This window comes from Hypomesus nipponensis, chromosome 9 (genome assembly GCF_054491055.1).
Source record: "Hypomesus nipponensis isolate SF chromosome 9, ASM5449105v1, whole genome shotgun sequence".
NCBI classification, from domain to species: Eukaryota; Metazoa; Chordata; class Actinopteri; order Osmeriformes; family Osmeridae; genus Hypomesus; species Hypomesus nipponensis.
The window spans coordinates 12,135,208-12,158,537 of NC_140369.1; the positions used below are offsets into that span (position 1 = coordinate 12,135,208).

At 40.7% G+C, this 23,330-nt stretch overlaps 1 protein-coding gene across 1 annotated transcript; it reads left to right on the forward strand.

Moving 5' to 3' along the window:
• The first annotated feature begins 20 nt into the window (after window positions 1-20).
• On the forward strand, window positions 21-22,642 carry cntn3b (contactin 3b). Its single transcript, XM_084704699.1, has 21 exons — window positions 21-146; window positions 3,995-4,170; window positions 7,000-7,095; window positions 9,098-9,301; window positions 9,632-9,734; window positions 10,119-10,303; window positions 10,749-10,885; window positions 11,359-11,488; window positions 11,933-12,083; window positions 12,719-12,846; window positions 13,579-13,754; window positions 15,636-15,753; window positions 16,443-16,601; window positions 16,719-16,868; window positions 17,334-17,404; window positions 17,853-18,087; window positions 18,467-18,576; window positions 19,513-19,699; window positions 19,911-20,023; window positions 20,113-20,278; window positions 20,823-22,642. The coding sequence occupies exons 2-21, from the start codon at window positions 4,047-4,049 to the stop codon at window positions 20,912-20,914; spliced, it is 2,835 nt and encodes a 944-aa protein (XP_084560825.1). The 5' UTR covers window positions 21-146; window positions 3,995-4,046; the 3' UTR covers window positions 20,915-22,642.
• The last annotated feature ends 688 nt before the right edge of the window (window positions 22,643-23,330 follow it).

Here is a 23,330-nt window from a genome sequence, read left to right on the forward strand (position 1 = left end):
GTGGTTTTGTTTCCAGAGGAAGAGCTCATATTTCGAGGACCAAGATGGAGAACAGAGCCTAGTGACCTCATTTTACCCATCAACTCTCCAGACCAGGAGGCTACTATCAGATGTGACGCAGATGGGAGCCCCACCCCACAGTACAGGTATTCTGCCACAGCTACCCAATTACAACAAAGCTGCAAACATCCCAGTGAATTCCTCTGGGAATCATGCAGGGAACCACGCAAGATAACGATTACATTGATGAACATTGCTTTGAGGGAGGACCCCATTTTACCCACAATGCTAAGGATATATTATTCTGAAGATGTAGGCACAGAAACGACATGCATGTTAACATTAAAAAGCGGAAAATAAAGGACAATTTAGAGGATGACTGAAAGCAGAAGGTTGTTCTATGATTGAAGCGGCATGTCATGTTTTATCATTTGCTGCACAAATTAATCACAGTAGATTTCTGTGACTAATTTGTACTCTAGATCCTCATCAATGTCTCTGTACTCGTTCCGAAGCAAAGCGTCTGCCTGAAAATGCCAGGCTGCGCTGCTTTTGTGGTGGATAGTGTTTCCTGGCTTGGTCAGCATCATGTAAATGCACAGCAAGCAGTTGAGAGAGGCAATAACCTTGTGAGTGACATTCTGTTAAATGCTAACATTTCCTCTAATGCTTTAGTACTGAAAACGTGGTCTTAGAGTAGCAGCAGGGGGTATCAGTAAACTTGTTGTGGAAGCTGAGATTTCCAAGGATGAGCTTAACCATTACACTTGCATACTTGAGTTAGAAGTAGAGTAGATGTGTTCCCACCGGCAATCTAACCATCTTGACATTTACAGTTGTGCTTTGCTTCAAGACTGTATTTTCACAGACATTCATAGATTGATTAAAATGACATGATGTTAACTTAATGCTTCTCAGTCCTTAAGTTATGCGGTGTACAACATATCAAACATATTTATAAATAGAATTGATGTTTGAAATTCCTGCAATATAAAGATGCTATGTCTTACAAGATCATATGCTGTTTTAAAAGCGTCATTAAAACTGTTAATGTTGGTTAGTCAGACTAGCTAACTCGTATCTGATGAACAATTTCAAACTATTCAAATTGTTTGTCAAAATACAGATAAATTATCATTCATTAATAACTGTAAACTTACTTAAGCCTAGTGTATACTAATAGATGAGTAATTTCCAAGTGCTAAGTATACTTAGCATTGCTTTATAAAAATTGAAGCAAATTGTTTTAATGATCAAACTTTCATGACAGGGAACTGACATTTTCAGCAATGTTGTTAAATACGGGTTTAGTCTTCAAATTTAGTCTCAGCGAGGGAGCCATTGGTGGCTTTATTTGGTTGCATCAGAGTCGAGGTTTGACACTGAGTGAACTTGACTCGTTTTCCCCTGGGCAAGGATAGGACATTTGTTCCAATGATGTAAAGTGAAACATAAATGTTTAGCAATATATTTCCCTAACTCAAGATTCAGGTCCTCAACTGCTCTGAATGAACTGCCCTGCCTGACTTTCAGAACTACAAATGAATATTGGCTGACATCCTAGTGTTTATGCGTTTCTCAGTGGAACATACAGTACTGTGATGTTATAGTATGGAATGTGTTCGTTTATTCTAATCCAAAGTCACTATCCTTCAATGTTATTTATTAGTATAAATCATTGTCATTTGTATTGACCTTACCACAGACTGAAGGGCACTATGGCCATGGGACAGCTGAGGAGCTTGTGGATGTTCCCTATAATGAAATATGACCTCAGGGAGAAAGTGTCTCTGTGTCTTTGTTTAGGGGTTGTACTGAGCTAAATCGCACTCCAAGGATACATTAAGCAATGTTAGTTTCTCATTAAATTTTTGAGGACAGCAATCATGCAGTCAGAGAACATAAATAGCATGAAAAGCTATGCTATGATGAACTTCATAACCTTAGTTAAAAGTTAAAGTACGTTTTTGGATTAAAACAAAGTAGCCACTGTCTGTTTCCTAGTCAGCAGGAGGTCGATAAATTAGCCACAATAGTGTGTATGTTTGTGTGTGTGTGCGTGTGTGTGTGTGTGTGTGGGCGGGGGTTGGTCTCAGGGGACACTAGCTAAGGCTAGTGTGTGGAGACATGCTGCAGTGCCATTTCTTGCCTCTATTTGATGAAGAGACCTCATGAAAAATGTATGTGAACTTCAAGGTTGGCCAGAGTTCATACAGACCCTAGCCGGATCAGCCCTTGCCCTGTACCAGACCACAGAGGGACACCTCCCTCTGGAGTCGTGGTTTTTCCCCGGTCGACCTCCTACCTTATGCATTCAATCCAATCAATTAATTCTATCAAAATTTGTTAATACTACAACCTTGAGAGAATGTGTTTCTGTGCCAGAGAAAGGGAAAATTAATCTGGGCAACACTTTACATTAAAGTTACATGAACGACTAGCACATGGAAATAGGAACAACAATGTTGTTATGTAGGAACTGCTATGTAGTTACACTTCAACACGGTTACATTTCAAATCTGTTTATAAGATATTACAAAAGTTAAACTTGGTATGGGGAAGGCTTTGCCTGGGCTTTTTGCCCAACTACATTGTTACTATTACCATGTGCTTACATAGTCTTAAATGTACCTTTAATGTAAAGTTTAAATACATAGCAAATGGACGACCGCAGAATACTTGTACAACAATGTCTTTGGAATACCATAAAAGGTATCCCCATTGAACATTTTGACTGCGTAGATATTCAACATCGCCCATGCCCTAAGAAGTAGGAGTAATTACACCATTACTTAAGGCATAATCATACAAGGCTTTCCCTCTGTTGATCTTTCCCTCCCACCTTAAACAGGTCATCATTGTCAATTCCCTGGTTTGCGCCAGCGTGATTCCTATTTAACGATGGCAGGCAGAAGGTGTTTCTGCCAGGTTCACCAGTGTTCTAACAGAGCAGTGGCTTGCTGTTTGAGGTGTAGCTAGCTACGTCAGTGGAGGATAGACACCCTGATACTAGGTCGAGCCAGGCCATCTGCTGCGAGGGTGTCTGATGTACCCAGGCTGCCTACCGTCTTCTCCCATTAACTTCAGTCATGCTGGGGTGGTTGCAAACATAGCTAGTGATCAGCCAGCCCAACCCCCACCTCTTTGCCACAACCTTCACCTCTCAATGTTTATAACATGGAAGCTGGGGCAAGTCTCTATAGGCATGTTATCTGTCATGTGACATAAGTCACTGAGTGACCTGTATGTCCTTTACTTAAGAAGCATCTCATGTTTTTCATTCCTGAAATCAGTCTCGTCATTCAGAAGTAAGAAAGTGCCCTGTAATAGATGAATAATGAAAGCAACAACACGAAAGATAAGTCTTTTGTAGTCAGTTAGATGTGAGCCTGGGAAGGGTTGTTGAGTCCCTTTCCTTCAGCTCATTAGTTTGCAGAAAAGGAAAAATAATATCGATTTTTGGGATTGTCATTTAATGATGTTTGAGTGGCGGTGCTCAAGGAGACTTAGAATTGCATTCTAATAGTGCATTCATCATGCATTAGTTTCCGTTCTAAAGAGGAGGGTGATCTACATGAAAATCTTCAGACATGGACTGTTTTTGGCATTTTCTATCTTTTTCAACTTTAGAAAAACAAATAAATGTCCTTTGTAGCCAACTCTTAAGGCTGAAAGAATTCTCACACAATGTCATTGTTACCACAAAACAAATAGTTGTATTTAGAGAGTTTTAAAACATTTAAAAGTTTTTCTTCATGATCATAATGCAAGTGTTTGAGCTACATAGCACACACATAACTGAAATCTCTGTGATATCTTAATATTTTCTCCTTGTCCATGACAAAGACCTTTAAGGATGTTACTTTCATTTAGTTCAGCATCAGGAGGTTTTCAGTGTAACGTAGGTGGACCAATCACATTGATCCCTGTGATAAATGTTTGCCAGTGTACGTCTCCTGAGGCCAGGCTGCTGATTGTGTTTGCGTCTTTGCAGATGGTCGCTAAACGGAACGCTCATTGATCTGGGGAGTGACTACCGGCGTCACATGTCTGGGGGCAGCCTGATCATTAGCAGTCTGGACAGGGACCAAGACACGGGGATATACCAGTGCACTGCCTTCAACACAGTGGGGACCATCCTCAGTCGCAGAGCCAGCCTGCAATTTGCATGTAAGTGATCACACTAACCCTTGCATTTGATATGTCCCACCTAACCTATCATGCTGTGTGTGTATTGTGACTAGTCTGTGTTTGTGGCATCTATTTTGTTAGCATTACATCTGCTAGTAATGGCAGGAATAGATTTTGGAAAGGGAAATATTAATCAAATGAAATGTCAAAAGCAGCAACCACAGTGGGTGTGGCAGATTGTGACTGCCCCTGAACTCCATTGATTCTTTTTAGAGTGTGGTGTGTTCTTCCAGCTTTGACAGTGTCTGTGCAAAGCTCTGTATCAAACTCTATATTTAGTCCTGAAAGCACACCACTGCTGATAAAGCATTATACTTTCACAATGTGAGGTGGGGTAGAACCTAAACGCGGGAGAGTAGGCCGACAAGACGTTAAAAAAAGGGTTTATTCATGAAACAGGAACAGACAGGGTACTCACGATGACAAGGACAAGACAAAGACGACACAAAACAGGAACCTAAATACACAGAACCAAACAAGACACGGGTGGACACAATGAGACTAAAGAGAACTGAAACCACTGAACGAGACACAGGTGAAGACAATGACAGACAGGGAAACACTAGGGCAAGGCAAAACCAAAAACAGGGGGGCACGGCTGTGACCGTGACATAGACATTTGAAACTTTGTTAAATAGGCTCAGATATGTTATGGTTGAATGTTAATCCCTTTACTGTAGACAGATGACAATGACACCTTGCCTATCTGCTATTAGAGAGAGAACTATGGCAAGGGGATTGTACCTTAGTGGGCCGTTAGTGCAGAGACACCTCTCTACTCTCCTGACCGGGCTGCCTAGCTATTGATCATGTCCCTGGGATGGAGAGCCTTTCACTTCCTCTTAGGATATGGACTGCCATTATCTTTATAGGCTGATAATGAATCTCACTTGTGTGGGCTGGCTGAAGAGCAGCGCTGCTTGACATTTATAGTGTAGCTGGATTCAGAGGGGAGGTATTGGAGACAGCGATGGCTGCATACTCTGCATGTTTTCTCCTTTAATGAGACCCTGGCACAAGACAAGGGTGTCAAGCATCTTTTCTCTCCTGGCACCACAATTCAATCTCAGTTGGGTCACCTCATGCTGGTACAGTACACTATGTTTTTGGGGAGCCATCCTTCCTGGTATCAACTAATAAAACACAAACTGTTAGAATCATACGATAATACAAGCATATAATAACAATAATATAATAATTAATGACAAGAGAAACTAAAAAAATAATAATAATGAGCATATTATTTATGATATGTATTCCTTCGTGCTGTTGTACACAGCTGTTTGTTGAATGCCATGAATATTGCTGCTTGTGTTTGTATTTTTAATGTATTTTTCCCTTCCCAGTCACCCTGAACTGTGTGTCAGAGCTTTAGTGTGTTGTGAGCGGGCATTGTGACAGCTCTCATTCTGCGCAGGATGGAGCCAGCAGTAGAATGCCGCAGTATTAGCCCTAACCCCTGCAGAGGCACTTTACTAAACTGAGATTCTCTATGTTATGGCTGTCCACTGTTTCCCAAATGACTTCTCAGAATAAGAACTCGACATATTTAATACTTGAAGATGTTATTGGCTGTCTTACACACTGGTGTTAGCAGTTTTTTTGTCTCCCCTAAATTAGTGCACTTAATTTGTTGATTTTGAATTTGACATTGGTTTATTCTCATAATACGATTTTAGCTAAAATGTATACAATAAAGTTGTATAAATATTGTGAAGATACAATTGTATTTTTCACATGCGTTATATTTATCTTATGGACAACAGAAAACATTTTCAGTAGCAGCAGCATGGTAAAGTGTTGCTTTTCCAAACATTTCTCCAACGCAGTTGGCTCTACTATCAGAATCGGATCCAAAAATCCCACATTGGTCCGACATAATCAGTTTGTTAATGTATTCTTGATTTTCAACCCAGGGCCTTTTCCTCTTCCCTATAATGCACTCAACACTCCAGGAGGGAGGTGCATCAGCATGGTGTCTGGCAGTGTTCTATGACTCCATATTGAGCACATGACACCTCCTGTGTCCTGCCATGACTTGGCTATGTTGAATTTCCTTGCGGTCATCTGAGAATTGCTCATTAATCTTCCCCACACTTTGTCTCACTTCCCCCTCAGTAATCCTACCCCTCTTCTAATTTCTCTTATCGGTCACACTGACTTCCTTTTGTGTGTGTTTGGAGCCTGACTCCCAGCTTTTAGCTGGGGGCTGCAGACAGACTGAGCATAGGGCTAGTGCTGTCTTCCGATCGGTCACAAAACCACTGAGTGGTTATCAACCCCAGGTACAAGCTCTCTGCCTGCCTGCGCTCCCCCTTCATCTGTGGGATGAATTACGCTGAGAGTTTTGATGGGGATGCTGATGCTTTTAAATGTGAGATTATGTACCATCTAATAATGATGTTGGTTAATGCTCCAGGCACTAAAAACTGTTATTTGTCATGCACTTTATGTTTGCGCAGTCTTTCAAATTTGTTTTTCTTCCCTTCATTTTATCGTATTGTAGGTAATCTCCTGTTATCACAGCAATTTGGGTTTCAAGGGATCCATCATGTAGTGAAGACCTTCAATTACATGCAGTGCTCCAGGTGCCTTTGAAACCACTGGAGAGCTGTGTGGATATGTCCTAAGGCAATCAGTGACATACTGGCGCAGTTACATGGCTAAACAAGCATTCTAATTTGCCTTGCTGCAGAACGGGTTTGGTTGTATACTCCAGTTGTATAGTAGTATGCAATTGCAAAGAAAAAACTGTGCACTGTATCTGAATTGGTAAGTTACAGTAACACTACCCCTTTGTTCTCTCAGACCTAGATAACTTCAAGGCCCAAACAAGGAATGCTGTCAACGTTCGTGAGGGCCAGGGAGTGGTACTTTTATGTGGACCGCCAATGCATTCTGGAGGTACGTTTGAATGTGTGTGTTTCCTTAGATGATAGTTTGTGGGCTTGGTCAATTCAGAGTTAATATAATTCTACACCAAACTTGAAAGTTCCTTGGAGTTCTCACAATATTTGCCAGAGATGGGCACTTTTCAATTAGATCCTTTTTTTTAAACATTGGAAACCTCCTAATCTGCTTTCATATGGACTTCATAGAACCTGATTAGTTTTGAAAAATTCGAGTATTTGTAAATATTGATCTCAGCAATCCTTCTCTAACTCAGTTCATACAGATGGCTAACAACCAAACCCTTACCTGGTACCTAGTCTCATAATTTTGAAGGAAAATGGAAACATGTTCTTTAAATTGAAGTATTAATAGGATCTTTAGACAATATATTTTTAATTAATCACTTTTAAAACGTAGATTAGGGAATCAATATATATTTATCCAGATAATTAGATGGCAGAATTGTGAGGAATGTGGAACTCATTTAATTTCTGTCTCAGAGTTTAAGACCAAGTGATAAACTTTTCAGGGCTGCTTGTTTATTTCCTGCAATGACTGCAGGTGACATGAGGAACCAGCCCACATGCCACATTTTCCAGTTACTGTCCAGATACAGGATACTTGGATGCTGTTGCAAAGCCAATCACCAATGAAAGCTATGTATTGGAAAGACCAATCATGGGAGGTTTACGGCCTTCATTTGAATTTCCTTACTTTTAGGCTTCTCACAAGCACCACACATAATAATATGTAGTAGGCCTATTTAAATATGCAGTATTTGACCCATTAGATAGCTTACTTTTTGTAGTGTATATAGTTCAGCTGCAAAATGTGATTGCGTTCCAGAATACCCAGTGTAAACCACAAGCATAGAATAGCTTTCATTCTGAGTTTATTGTTACCGCAATTACAGTTTTATCTTTTTTTCATCTCCTGTTTTAACAATTTATAACAAGATTATTTTGTATTGCGTTCAAAGGGCATACATGTCATTTGTCATATACTGTATAGAGGGATCTTGAAAATGAGTGGCTTGTCATTATGTACTGCCTGTAAGGCTTTCCTGCATGCTTCTATTGTGCCTCAAGGGTTCTTAACAAATGCTGGAAGATGTGGTCTCCAGTGGCATACTGTATATCCTGCAATAGACAGGGCTACAAATGAAATATAGTTGTTGACTGAAGTGATTGCATTTCTCAATCCCATCATAAATATTAGTTTACTCTCAAGTGCTCAATTATGAGATACTTTCTTTTCTGTGTCAAAGCCAAGGTCTGTAACTATGTGCAGTTGCGTAAAACCGTTGTGTTCAATAATAGAAGATGCTGCATTGTATTTCCATTCTCCATTTGACTCGTATTTACTTGACAAATGCTATCACTGCTCATTACGGCCACATAGCTCAGAGTCAAGAATCCCTGATCCTGCTCTCTTAATCAGAATGAATAGGTTTCAGCATCAGCGAGCACACTGCCAGCCAAGGATGTCAGGCATGCTGCCTTGGGTGACAGAAGATGAGGGACTGTTGTTGCATACACCTTGTAGCTGCGCACCCTAACCTCCCTGTGGTGCTTGTGCGGTCTCTTGGTTTTGTGAATTGATTCAGTCTTCTGGGGATGACACAGTGATGCTTGGTGGCAGGCCTCTGTGTTCAAAAGTGAGTCTTGTTGGCTGAAGAAGAGTGTGGCATGCATGAGTCAAATCTGTCAGGAACCTGGCATGGCCCCCGTCGCTCAGGGGGTGGACAGGGCATGTGTCACCAGAAGGCCAGTGAGGCGCTGTAATCCATTTGGTTTCGCTCCCTTTCCTTTGGCCGCCCTTTTCTTGGCCACCAATAACTCTTGCATTGACCATTTGTCGGTATCTTGCTAAAACGAAACTAAAAATAAGAGTAAAATTGAGTGACGTGCTGTATATCTCCTTGTATAGACCATGTAACACGCCCGCAATGTGTGACATTGTGCTTACTCGACATGCAATGTTAATCCTTGACGTTTATTTCTTTCTACTGCAGAGCTGACTTTTGCATGGATCTTCAATGGATATCCATACTTTGTCCAGCAAGACAGTCGTCGATTTGTCTCCCAGGAGACAGGAAGTCTTTATATAGCGAAAGTGGAGCCTTCTGATGTGGGCAACTACACATGTGTGGTCAACAACAGCATTACAAGAGCAAAGATCCTCAGCTCTCCTACACCGCTGGTCCTTAGAAACGATGGTTTGTCATTCTACAGTATTCAATCATGAATAACAAAATAAAATAAAAAATAGCCTGACTATTCTCCAAAGCTCCTAGTGGCTTTTATGTTAAAGATACTGTAAATTCCTCCCCCTCCATTTAATTACCCAAGTTGGGTGTTCTTTTTTTTCTCTTTAAAAAAACAACATTTCTACACTTTACAGTCTTTCAAATCCAACTTTTTCCATCTACACAAAGACTTTTGTCTTTCTGCCTCCCTGTTATTGTTTTGTCTTTCATGCAGGGTGCAAAGCACACATCCCATTAATCATTGATGCAATAATGTTGTGTATTGTATCCTTTTCATAGGAGCAATGGGTGAATACGAACCCAAAATAGAAGTACATTTTGCTGACACGGTTCCAGCAGCAAAGGGATCAGTGGTGAAACTGGAATGCTTTGCTCTAGGAAAGTAAGTGAGCGTGCACGTGCTTATGTCTATGTTGGGAATTATCTTGTGATTAGGGAGGATGTCACACCTGGTATTTTGGAATTCTGGCAACACCAACCAAGACAGATTGTTCATGTTGAGTGAAAGCCAGTCGCATGGGACAGACAGCAGTCTCAAGAAGCATGGCATAGGAAGTAACAATATATTGCACAGGAATACAGAGCAGTTGAGATTTGAAAATTATCTTCTTTCACTCAAAAATGGATGATATCCAGATTGTGATGAAACTGCCTTTGTAAAGGTTTTACCAAGAAATTGATGAAGGCCAGATACTGTACAGTCGATCATATCTTTCTCATCTCAGACAGTCATCACCGTAGGGCTATTTCTCTGCTCATGTCACAGCCCTGTCCCAGAAATAAGCTGGAGGAGAACCAGTGGAGTTCCCTTTCCCAGTAAAGTCAAGATGAAGAACTCCAACGCTGTACTGGAAATCCCCAATTTCCAGCAAGAAGACACAGGGACGTACGAATGTATAGTAGAGAACAGCCGAGGGAAGAATGCTGCTCGTGGTCGCATTTCATTCCATGGTAAGTGATCCTTCTGAAACCACACGTCTGAGAATACAGTGAGATTAATAAACCAATGTGCTTCGGTTACAGATATCCACATATGTAAACTGAGGTTTGCAGTCAGAATAATGTGTCTGTTCTTCTTGGCCTGCTTAATACCTTCTCTATTTCAAATGTACAGATACATTAGCTTAATGATGTGGAATGATGGAATATTCATTCAGTTTTTAAAATAACGGACACCTATGATAACCATTTATTGTTAACATATTTTTTGTCTGTACTGTTCATCATGCTGACATGGAAAAGCCTAATCTACATTTGTTAGCAATCATGCTGCTTAACTTTGACAGTGCTTTAATCTCATTCTAATACGCTATTATATGGAGTCCAAATTTAGATTTTCCCCTATTCTATAAAAAGCAGAAAGTTATGGTCAACTTCATTGTTCCTCTTTCCTTAGCAAAACCCCATTGGCTTCAAACAGCGACTGACACATCGCTTTCCATTGAGGACAACCTTTTTTGGGAATGTAAGGCCAATGGAAAGCCCAAGCCTTCCTTCAGCTGGCTAAAGAATGGAGAAAATGTCATGGCAGAGGTAAGGAGACCTGCTATACCAGAAACCTAGACCAGTCAGCACGGGTCTACCTCGTTCAGGAGCTAGTGATGAATGTAAGCTGAGAGACCGGTCATACTGACAGATCAAATCAGCATCCCTGTGCCATAGTGTGCTGTATATAGGCCCTCTGAACTGCTGATGGGGCTGACTAAGACAACAGCAGAAAGAATAGACCTGTCTTAATGTTTTTTCCAACTGAATGTCCACGAGAAATAAATAGCTTATTAGTGCATTGCTGGTATTGTCACCATTGCTTTTTTCTTTCGATTGAAGCTGCAGGTCAGCATTTCTGCCCCTTGCCCCTCTCATCCTATCCCACTCACAATCTAAGCAAACATATTGCATTCCAACTCTTTCTGTCATGGTATATTGTAAGTAATTGCCTTTGCGCCAGTACACAAAATAGACCAGTCTAGCATTCCTATGCCGATCTGCCTGTTTCTCCTCCACAGGGTCGGGTACAAATGGAAAATGGAGCTCTCTCCATAGCAGCTTTAAACCTGTCAGACAACGGGATGTATCAGTGTGTGGCTGAAAACAAACATGGCATTATTTATTCCAGTGCTGAGCTAATGGTGTTAGGTAAGATTGCTTTCCTCTCCGCTTTCATAGACATGCATCTGTCTCTTCCCTTGATCATCCTTTAAAAGATAGAGCTACCAACCTGCCATTGCCCTTTTCAGCAATCACTCTGCAGTCTCATTTGATGCCACTCAGGCTTCAGTGGAGAAAATATGAATCTGATGGAGTGTCTCATTTTACTTTCAATCGTTTCATCATATTGATTTTGAAACTACAAACGCATTGCATTGTGGCATCAGAGGGCTTTCTCATGTACATGGTATATCGATTTATCCATAGAGCTTTGATGACTGATCTGACTGACTTGATGCGAAATTCAATTCTGTCTTGATATTTGATGACACTGAGGGCTCAAATGATGGCTAACAAAATGTGATGATGACCACTTTAAAGACATGCATGTCTGACTTTCTGAGTTTTCCCCCTTGTGTTTCTCTCTCTCAGCTTCACCTCCCAGTTTCTCTAAGAACCCACTGAGGGCCCTGCTGAAAGCTCGCTCAGGCAGTGAAGTCACCCTCGAGTGCAAGCCCCAAGCCTCGCCTCCAGCAATTAGCCTGTGGAAGAAAGGCAATGATATACTGCAGAAAACTGAGAGGTACTGTAGGATTAAAATAAAATACATACAAAAAGGTGGTGAACATATTCATTCCTATTCATTCTTGTGCAGTTATTTGAATGACACATTTGGCAGCTGTGTGGATGCTTAGAAGGAAAGGCTGATGGAAAAAAAATTATGAAGACATCTACTAGAAAATATACAAATGGTAGTACAGTATGCAGCCTAATTCGCAAAAGGCCTGGATAGGTCACAAAGATTTCAAGGTTGTACAAAGATAAGATTGTCTTGTTGTGGTGGGGTCTCCTGGATACATGTGAAATTACACATTGCTGTTGGTTTCCAAGGGAATTAATCTATACCAAGTGCATTGTCAGTTTTGGGATAGCAAGGAATAGACATACAGTCTCATTGAATGTAACAATAAAAACACAAGTTAGAAACTTGTTAAACTAACAATATCCAAACATTGTCAATATTTCATTTTATTCATGTCAAATATTCTATGGTCAAGGTTAAATTAACTTAGAATCTGAAGATTATTTTAGTCTGGATACAGATTTTATTTTACTAAACAAAAGTTAATCCTCATTTACGGACTAGTCCCACAGAGCTCTGACAAAAATATTTCTAACTACACTGAAAGCTCTCAATAGATCTTCCTGATCCCCCAGGATTACTTTACTTCCCAACGGCACTCTGAAGATTGCCAACGTATCCAGAAAAGACGCAGGCAGTTACACGTGCATCGCCAAGAACCAGTTTGGAACTGCCAGCACCACTGGAAGGCTGCTTATCACAGGTGAGGTGTCAAACCTCTAAATGCTGATGGTTTCTTGTTTCTTGTTTCCTTTTCTTTTTTTGCTGAATGTGTGTTTGAGTGCTGGCTGATCTTGGGTGTGTATGATACCAGGATGAATAGAGATGGGTTATCGTGACAATTTGTCCACACTTTTTAATGTTTTTTTTTCTTCCAGCAAAAAAAAATGTTCGATTGATTTTGTAGATAGTTAAATAAGTATGACTGTAACTTGATGATATAATGAGATAAAGGTTGTTTCAATGAATGCTAAGGTGTCATGAGTGCATATACAGGATGTCTGGGTTCATATATTGTAGCACAGACACACTGTGTCTTCAGCCTCCTTCCTTGTTTTTCTCATTAGCTGTTTCCACCAATTGCTGAACCCTTTAATGTAATGAAATTTAATTATCATGACCTTTCTCACACAAGGCTCCCATACTCCACTGCATCCAATTCGCCACAGTCACCATTGGGAATGCATTCTGTTAGCATAATCCTATTTCAGAAATGTTCCCCCATACCAACCATGTAAATAGCAAGTGTCATCCAGATATGTTGTTGAATAGTAGCAAGGAAGAAATTGCTTGATATAGTTCATTAAGATCTACCATGATGGTGTTGCAATGAAAATAGCCCTGATTGTGAGGGCTGATTCTGAAAGTGTTAGGGTGCTAATTGTTCTCATGCAGAGATATTAAAATGCATCCGTTGTTTCGGCTGTCTGGGCAGAGCCTACCAGAATCACCCTGAGGCCTGCTAACATGGAGATCATTGTTGGCGAGAGCATTGTGCTACCCTGCCAGATTGCCTGCGATCCCTCCCTGGATGTGTCTTTCTCTTGGGCATTCAACGGGCAGCTCATCGACTTCCAGAGGGACGGGGATCATTTTGAGAGAGTGGGAGGGGTGAGTCATCAAGAACCGCTCTGGGGCTATTCTAGGATTCATTTGGACATGATGCGTTTCAGTTGGAGAGAAAAAATTGTATAGCTTTTTTATTTATTTGAATGTGCGTTGTCTTTGTGAGCAGTGTTTCATTTGTTGTTGTTTTATCAGCAGCAAAAGATCTGAACACTAGCCCTAGTAGACTTGGAATTATATAGGACACATTTTATTTTAGTCGTACGCGCTGACATCTACAGTATAATATGTCTCCCTTCATTAGACAGACTACATGAATGGTGATGTGCTATTATAAAGGTGAGAAGTCATCATGTTCTTCAGGAGATCATTCTACTCCAGAAAAGGGTCTTATTAATTAAAAGTATTTTTTTTACTTTTCTCCCGTCCAACTTTCTATTCTTCCTCCTCAAAAAGAACATTGTGTTGTTATCTTTCTCCACTGTAACTGAATTTGCATACCTATTTATGAATCTTCCCACCCAAAATAAATCAGTAATGAGATTGCTGTTATTAACCAAAGGCAAAGTGGTACAGTTCAAGGAAAATGTATCAGTCCTTGTGCCATAGTGATAAGAGATTTGATGAGCTGTGTTCCTTTGATGGAGAGCAAAGTTAAGCAGAATGGTAAACTTGTATGTTGTATCAAAATTAGCTTAAACAATTATCTGACTTTATTATGGTTGTTTTCAGTTCCCATTGTCTATTCTATTGATGTTAGTATGTATGTCAGTATGTCAGTATGTGTCCACAGCAGACCAGCCATACCCAACCATGTCCTGGTCAGGCTGAGTTCACTCCTGCATGGATACAAATGGCAATTACAAGTGACATTAACATGTGGACACGCATTTAATGAGATACAGTTTTCATAGATTCTGTTTCCCCCAGCCCAGAGAGATTACCATTCGCTCGCTCAACAGCTTCTGATGAATTAATTAACATAATTAGAGTAGATCTGCCTCATCACTTCCTGCCTGCCAAGGCTGTGGTTTAACCCTTCGCTCTCCAGTTGGTCTGGCAGCTGGTGTCTGACATGGAAGAGTCTGAAGTTGATTTCTGAGCCTATAGGCTGTCAGTGGAAAGGCAGAGATAGAGGCCTTCAGTCCCACACCAACGTCCCAGATCTGCTTGCTCATTGCCTCTGAGAAGTCTGCATCCCAAGGCGTTCATGCCCAATTGCAGCAGAGCTGAGCCATGGTCTCTGCTTATTAAGTTGATGGAATCTGTAGTGACTTGAGTGTCTAACCTCACTAGCCCACATGTGAATCATTTCCAGATATGGCTACTCAATATTTTATCCTAGAGTCTTAAAGGTCCTCAGAAGTTTTATTTATATTTTTATGTAGGATCAACAGTCAATTGTGGGTATAAACATAGTTATTTCTCCATGACCTAGCCAGTTCAGCGAAGTCTAAATAAATACAGTAATATTCTGTTTAAAGAATCTTCAATAAATTACCTGTATGTCAAAGCCCTCATGATGGTCAAAGAGCGAATTAGCAGTATTGTATCTCTTTAATCACATCTTACTCGTATTTGGGTTTTCCCTTCATCATTTGTGATTTTCCCTGGGGCATTGAAGTGCCACTGTATTATTAAATACAATATTTACCGTTATTACTTTGAGCTCATCTCTCATTCAGGCTTATTTAATTAAGAAATCATTAGGATTATCTTGCCAATTAGCCAGACTGTATTTGTTTAGTTGGTCCTGTGTTGGACTGAAGATGAGGGAAGTGTTATAACCAATAACCAAGGATAACCAATAGGATTGTTTGTTTTTAAAAACATCTGACATCCTGGTTAATACAAGACAATTACCTACAGTACATTTCTCCAGTTAAGCACTAATTCCTTCACCTTGTTGTCGTTTTGCCCTTATAGAGCATATCAGGCGACCTTATGATTCGTAACATTCAGTTGAATCATGGAGGAAAGTACATCTGTGTCGTTGACACTGATGTGGAGAGCTTGTCTGTTTCTGCCATCTTGGTTGTGAAAGGTAAGAAAACTAACAGTCAAGGGTACACATTGCAAGTAGACACTGGAGCATTAATGCCTGGTACCCAAATAGTCTAGTCTATTATCTATACAAGTTTATGGTGTTCAATACCTCATTATTATTCCACATCTCTGGTGATTTATATTGGTATTCATGCACAAAACAAACCGTCGTAGCAGTCTTAGGTGCTTTAGAGATGCAATGTTTATCACATAAAATTGCTTTAATTGGCTCATTTACACATTGGTAAAATATCATATAAACTCTTGAATAATGGAATAGTGGAGGCAACAGCATCATCAACATGGCAGTACAACATGTGCTCTAGCGTTCATACAGAACATCAATCTGGCAAGCTGTTTCTCTCACTTCTTTCCTTTCCCTCCCTCCCTCTGTTTCTCTCTCTCACACACACACACACTTGCACATGTATGCAAATGTGTGAATGATCTGTCTACCCAGTGTGAGTGATCCCAAACTCTTAATTACTTACTCATCACACATACAGGATGGAAAGTCCCTTTGCAACCAGACCAAGGACACAGGCCTTAATTATAGGCCATGGCATGGCCTTGATATGTACTGTAGCGGGGCCGTCAGGACATAAGTTCAGCACATGGGGATAACAGTGGAGGGAATGCGATAGGGGGATTTAAAAGCTAACATTGCTAATGATCTGATTGACAAAGGTCCCCCCGGCCCCCCGGATACAGTAGCGGTGGAGGAGATCACAGACAGCACGGCCCAGCTCTCCTGGAGCCCAGGCACAGACAATGGCAGCCCCATTACTGGCTACATCATACAGGCCAGGACTGCCTTCACTGTGGGCTGGCAGGCTGTCGACACAGGTAAAACATGAAACAGTCAGTTGTCATTTCCAAGGTTTTTTTTAATTGCAGTTCTTGTCTCTCTCATTTCAATGTCTGAGCTTTTTCAGTTAATAACTGTCCTCTATTAATTCCCAGTGCCTGAGGTTGTCAACGGCAACACATTAACTGCCACAGTGGTTGGCCTGAATGCTTGGGTGGAGTATGAGTTCAGGGTGGTGGGCAGGAACAGTGTTGGTATGGGGGAGCCCAGCCCAGCCTCTGCCAAAACCAGGACAGAGGATGCTAGTGAGTATCTCTGCTCTTCTCCACTCTCTCTACATAACACACAAACACGTACCCCTGACATCTGAGCTGACAGTTGAACCATTTGCTTATTTGATTGACTAAATGTGATGGATTGTTAACTTCGGGCTGGCATATACACATAAGGACACACATTAATGTTGTGCCATAACATTTCAATGGACAGTTATAGTCAAGCACTATACTGAATTTTTGTGTAGACGTGGCAGTCAACTTTTGTTTTGTTCATGCATTGTGACACTCATAGCAATCATAGTAAGATGCTGTTTTTCCAAAATGTAATTGTGTACAGTAATACCTTCTTAGGGAAGGTTCTGTCGACTGTGAAATAGAATTCACAGTGTGCATTAAAAGGCTGTGTCATAAGGGTTAGACATATACTGTAGGCCTGCAGTTCAGCTCTGTTAACTGTTTTGTAATTGCTCTCCTCTGGGCTTTGCCTCCTAGTGCCTGATACAGCTCCCACTGATGTTGGAGGAGGAGGTGGCACAAAATCTGAATTAGTGATAACATGGGAGGTAAGTCATCTGTCAGACTTTTACTGTTTTCTCCAAAGCCGTGTAATGGTTTTGCTTAATTGTGCAGAATTGAATAGAGCAATTTTATGATCTGCACCAGAACCAGCACCTCCCCTCTGGGCTGGTCTCAGAGGGCCATAAAGGAGAGTCTGCAGAGGGACACAAAGCACTGCTCTGGGGGATAGCTACCATGTGCCCACTCAAAGAAAATGAAGAACATACTGTAGGAAGTGTTTTTGTACATTAGTGTGCTGTGATGCAGTGAGAATGGTTGTGTCCAATCATTGTAGTCACTAGAGTAGAGTAGTAGAGTAAAGAAGAAAAAAAAGTTAAACAAAAAAAACCTATCAGGCCATTTTTTTCCTGGAATACAGAGGCAGAAAAGGGTTGTCTGTGTCTTTGTCTGTATGCGTTTTAATATCACTATAGTTCTCTGTTTTGCTCCCAGCCCGTGCCTGAGGAATTGCAGAACGGAGAGGGATTTGGTTACATCATTGCTTTTCGGCCGCTGGGTGCTGTTACCTGGACAAGAGCGGTGATCTCCACACCCGGGGTTGCCCGCTACATCTTCCGGAACGACACCATCCCGCCCTTCTCCCCATTCGATGTGAAGGTTGGAGCCTACAACAACCGTGGGCAGGGTCCTTTCAGTTCCATTGCCACAGTCTTCTCAGCAGAGGAAGGTAAAGGCAGCCCCGGCACAAGGAGCCAGGCTTCAACAAGCCACAGTCCTTTCTCTCAGAGGTGTGACCTTGAATAGTAATGATGAAATATGTTAGTTTAGACACATTCAAGTTGGAAATGTCAACTTGATATTAGTTATTGCGGCAGTAGATTACAGGAAATCCTAGTAGACACTTACTACCCAGTGCTGTCAGATAGGTACTGTCTCAATTGAATTTGCCATGCAGGGTAGTCTTCCCTTATGTCAGTCATAGATACAATTAAAAAACAGAGACAATAACTCTGCAGGTGTGTTCTGCCTCCATCCTATATTTATAAGTGTCATTGATGCAGTTAGATGAGTCTGTGGAAATGTCATCTTGGTCTTTCTTTCTGCAGTCCCCAGCGTGGCCCCTAAGAAGGTCTGGCCCAGAAGTGTTTCTGCCACACAAATAGAGTTTAACTGGGAAGCTTTGCCTGCTACCCCTGAACGAGTGCTTGGATATGAGGTACGTGTGATTTACTTAATTGCCAAAATAGCAGATATGGTACAATGTCAAATAATGGTTTTACTCTGCAGCCTGGTTATACATTTCAATACATTTATAACAATATATTATGTAGTTACAAAATGCTAATAATGGTAACTGACATCTGTATTTCAATGTAAACTAAGCATTAGTATTCATAAATGCAGAATGGCCTCAAAACTGTTGCAGCTACAGAAGAACAAGAAGGAAAGCTACCATCCTCTTGGGAATGCAAGGAGCATTGCAATTCTTTCCAAGCGCTCTTTCAATCTCTGTCACCCCGGCCCTTTGCACTAAACAGCCTGGTTGCCATGGTGCTGGCTATATTGTTCAACAGAATAGCTCTATTATGTCACTGAACAGGATCCCAGAACACATTTAACAGGGGAAAGCTTCTTTGGAGTCCAGTTGGTATGCATCTGTGGTCTTATATGCTGTGTCTATAAAGGTCCTCTGAGACAAATGATGTATTTTAAAGGCACATTAGTTAGTTCTTTTAAGAACTCAACATACATTTTTATATATACTGCACCGTACAGTTAACTTGGTTGAGGACAAATCAGATAATTGAATGTAGATGCTGCTAAATTCATGAAGTATATCCCAAGGGCAGACTTCACTCTTCGCATTCTCTCTAATTATTTATTGACTTATTATTTTTTATGTCACTTAATACTAGACATGAATATTGAATTTAACCCAAACCTAGTATCGGATTATTTAATTTGCTTCATCAAATATTTCTTCACCTGCCCTCTTAATTGGAAGTTAATACCCTTGTGATAAGCCATTAAGTAGTGAAGAGAAAACAATTTTTTACTGTGCTGCAGTTGGCTGATTTTTTGCAGTAGAGTTCTAGTAACCACAGTTGAATAATTGGTTAAAAGCATGTGATGTTTTGTTTGTGTTAACCAGGTTGTTTACTGGGAAGATGACACCAAACCTGACACAGTGGGAAAAGTGAGAATATCTGGTAACTCCACCGTGGTTAACGTCACAGGCCTGAAAGCCAACACACAGTACTACCTGGCTGTCACGGCTTTTAACACGGCCGGGACGGGACCACAGTCTCCCCCTATCAACACCACCACCAAGAAACCACGTAAGTCAGTCACAAAGAGTTGGTGTTTCAGAGTAGCATAGAAGTAACATGGAAACATAGAAGAACATAGAGGGACTTTTTGTTGAAAGAAGAAATATGTCATACAATAATTGGAAAATAGAATAGCATTAATATAGAAACAGAAAATATGCATCACAATAATTGGGATTCACTCTCTGCTTTTCTCTCCCTCTTGGTATCTCTCTATCAGCACCAGGACAGCCTCCTGTTAACATAGAATGGACGATGATTGGCTCTCTTCTCACTCTGCAGTGGGACCCTGTAATAGCTATGGAGATAGAGTCAGAGGTCACCGGATACTTGGTATGTCTTACTGCACTCTGACACTTTGGTAAAATTATACCCATATTACAGAATGATGTTTCATGCACGTTTCGTTTTGTTGTTTGTAGGTGTTGCTGAGACGACAACGATATAATGACGTAAACACAATCCTAACAAACAAAACCACCATAGAGCTTACCCTCTCTGCCAATGACAACTATCTCATCCAGATCAAGGCCCTGAGTGATGGTGGGGAGGGTGTGGGCAGTGAACCCATCCACATCTACAAATTAAGTAAGTTTGCCATTTCCTCTCTTCCAATTTCATCTTCCTGTGTCCATTAATAAAGCCTTAGTAATGATTAAATCACCCGAATTGCACATTTTATGTCCTTGTTGCATCCCTTTCCAACTTAATAGACTTGTTTTGGGGGCAAGAAATGCAACCTTTTTAGAAATGCATGTTTGGGAACATCCATCTCTGCCACTAGGTTATTATTCCTTGTTGACTGGCTGCACAGTGCTACGGCATATCAAATAGTTTAATGCCCTCCCCCACTGCTTTGCAAAATTTAAAAGCGGTTCAGTTTTCTCTCTAAAGAGAACGCCTTTCTGATGTGATACAAGCCTTATCTTCTCCGTACACTTTAATGGCCTCTCCTGTTGAAAGACATTAATAATGTAGATATAAAAAGCACATTGTAATTCACAGTTGCCCTTTGATTTATGATGACTTGTCAGAAAATTGAACGGATAGCTGCACAAATGCTGCTTTTCCACATTTCTCAAAAGGGGATTTTCTGTTGCTGAGGTGTGGCTCTGCTGATTTTGTTTTGTAGGTATGGGAGCGAGGGGCTCAGGAGCTTCTCCTCTCAGCCCTCTGTACTTCTCTGCAGTTGTCATCAGTGCTCTCCTCTGCTGCTCCTGGTAGTCTGGTACCAGAGAGCTCCTACTGGCCCCCGCCTCTCCTCTTCCTTCAGTCAACCTGCTCTTACTGCTGCTGTTCACCCTCCAACTGACTGGCACTGGGCCCAACCCTCAGGACTGGACTGCACTTGACTGAACCAGACAGAAGTATCACGGTGAAATGCATTGATTGAAGTTGCAGTCTGATCGGGACATGGATTTGTATGCATGATATTTTACATTGTCTTGTTTTGACATATGGGCTGTCATGCTTCAGAAACTATTGACTTTTTTTCCAACAAAAAGACTTCCATTTGGAACAACCGATGTCCGATGATATACTGTATGTTTGTGAAAACGTTGATCTTTGAAAAATACTAATGCCTTAAGTCCATAATACATACCAAAGTAGTTGATACAAAATTTGAGTCACATTAATTTAATTTATACAGTTTGAACCATTATCAGAAATAAAATTTGTCAACGATCCCATGAACGTTAATTTTCCACCTGACATATATTCAAATATAAGTAATTGATTAACAAACTGTTCTTGGTGGTCAACTGGCATATAGAGAGGTGGCCTTGTGTTTTTTTGTCAGTGACACTCCATTTGCCAAATAGCAGAACTTTAAAAGTTTAGTAGAAATGTACCATACTTTCATCTCTGTGGTATCAGATTGCATTTACCACAACAACCCTTTTTGAATCACACGTTTTCTAATTACAGCAAAAAACTCCCACAGCATGCTTTGTGTGTTAACTAGTTGCCTCAAAGGGAGCAGGGCTGGAAAGTAGATGGATCACCTGTGCCTCTCACCCTTCTCTGCATAGTGAAACACTGTAGGAACAAGGCATGTTACTAAGCTGCTGGCCCTAGAGCGTTAGACCCTCTCTATAGCACACTAATGGGACTTGGCATTTTGTTCTCTATCTTACGCTCCTCTAAATAATTAATGCATATCACATTCAACATTCTGAACCCAGGCAAATGGTAAGTTTCCTGAGAATAGGAGTATAGTATACAGTGGTGTTCCTTTGTCAAGTAAATCCCACATTATCTTTCTTTACATCTCGATGACCTCTGTTCTAGTTGTGCTTATCACGTATGACTGTACTAGTATCTAAAATTGAGAGTTCCAGTCAGTGCAATGCTAAGACTCAGACAGCCAACTGTAAATGGAGTACAGATTATTTACTAGTGACCACAGGACCCGAAGCGTGCAGTCTTCCAAATGGCTTGTAAATTCGGTCTGACTGTTTTAAATCAGCTTTAAATGTCAAAATGGTGAATGGAAAGGGTTTGTTGAATTAACATTCATAGAAATACTGGCACACGTTACACAAAAAGGGTTGAAAACTTTACAAAAGCAAAACAGATTGAATAGAAAGTTCTGCAGAAGTTGAGTCTTCACAATAACTGTGAGATTCTTTGTTAATGTACAGTATGCTTTAATCTGCATTAATCTTAATTTCAGAGCTAGTAATGCATCAAATTAAATATGTCATGCTGGAATGACATATTTATAGTAAGCTGTCATCACGTCCCCAGCATCCTGTTTATCTTTCTGTATATTATTAAAGAGCTGCTACTCTGTCCAGGTTAAGATTCAAGTTAGATGCAGAACACAATAGTGGGCAACACTTTACATTAAGATTACATTAACTACCATGTAACTACATGGCTATACCTAGTAACAATATTGTCATTACAGAGGAACACTTCAGCATGGTTTTGATCTACAAGATGTTACTGTACACAACTTGGTATGGGGGAGGGGAGAGGAGGGCAGAGGAGAGGAGAGGAGAGGGGAGGGGAGGAGAGGAAAGGGGAGGTTGGGCTTTTCAGGGGGACGTGGATGTTAGCATTGATCTTGCTTTCGTGACACAACCTTCGCTTGCCCCTTTACAACATCCACTTACCTCGAAACCCCTCCCTCATATTGGGCCTTCTTGTAAAACAAGAAGACACATATATTTTGATTGATCTGATTCATTCATTCATTCAGTTATTTTGATGTCATGCACACACAGTTCCCATCCCTCTTAGGTTTCGAAAACACCAAAAGTACAATTGGAAAGGTCAAACATGACGTTACTTGAAAATAATTTTACAGCTCAAGCTTAAACAAAATATTCTGCCTTCTCCCCCCAGCCTGGCCAACAAAATCTGCTACGAAAAGTTCCCTTCCTGAAGATTAACTCAAGTTTTATGTGCTTGAAGTTTTACTGTATATATTGTGTAGTTACACTGTAGTTTATGAAACCTTTATACAAAGTGTTGTCCAAACGTTTTATCTCATATTGTTGGATGGGCTTCTTGTCATAAGCCATGTTTGTGCAGTATAGGTGTTGTCTTGAGAATTGACTGAAGATTCTGAAGAGTTTTGTCGCAAACAGTAAACTGCACTGCTACTGTTGTAAGAACTGTGCCTTCTCTG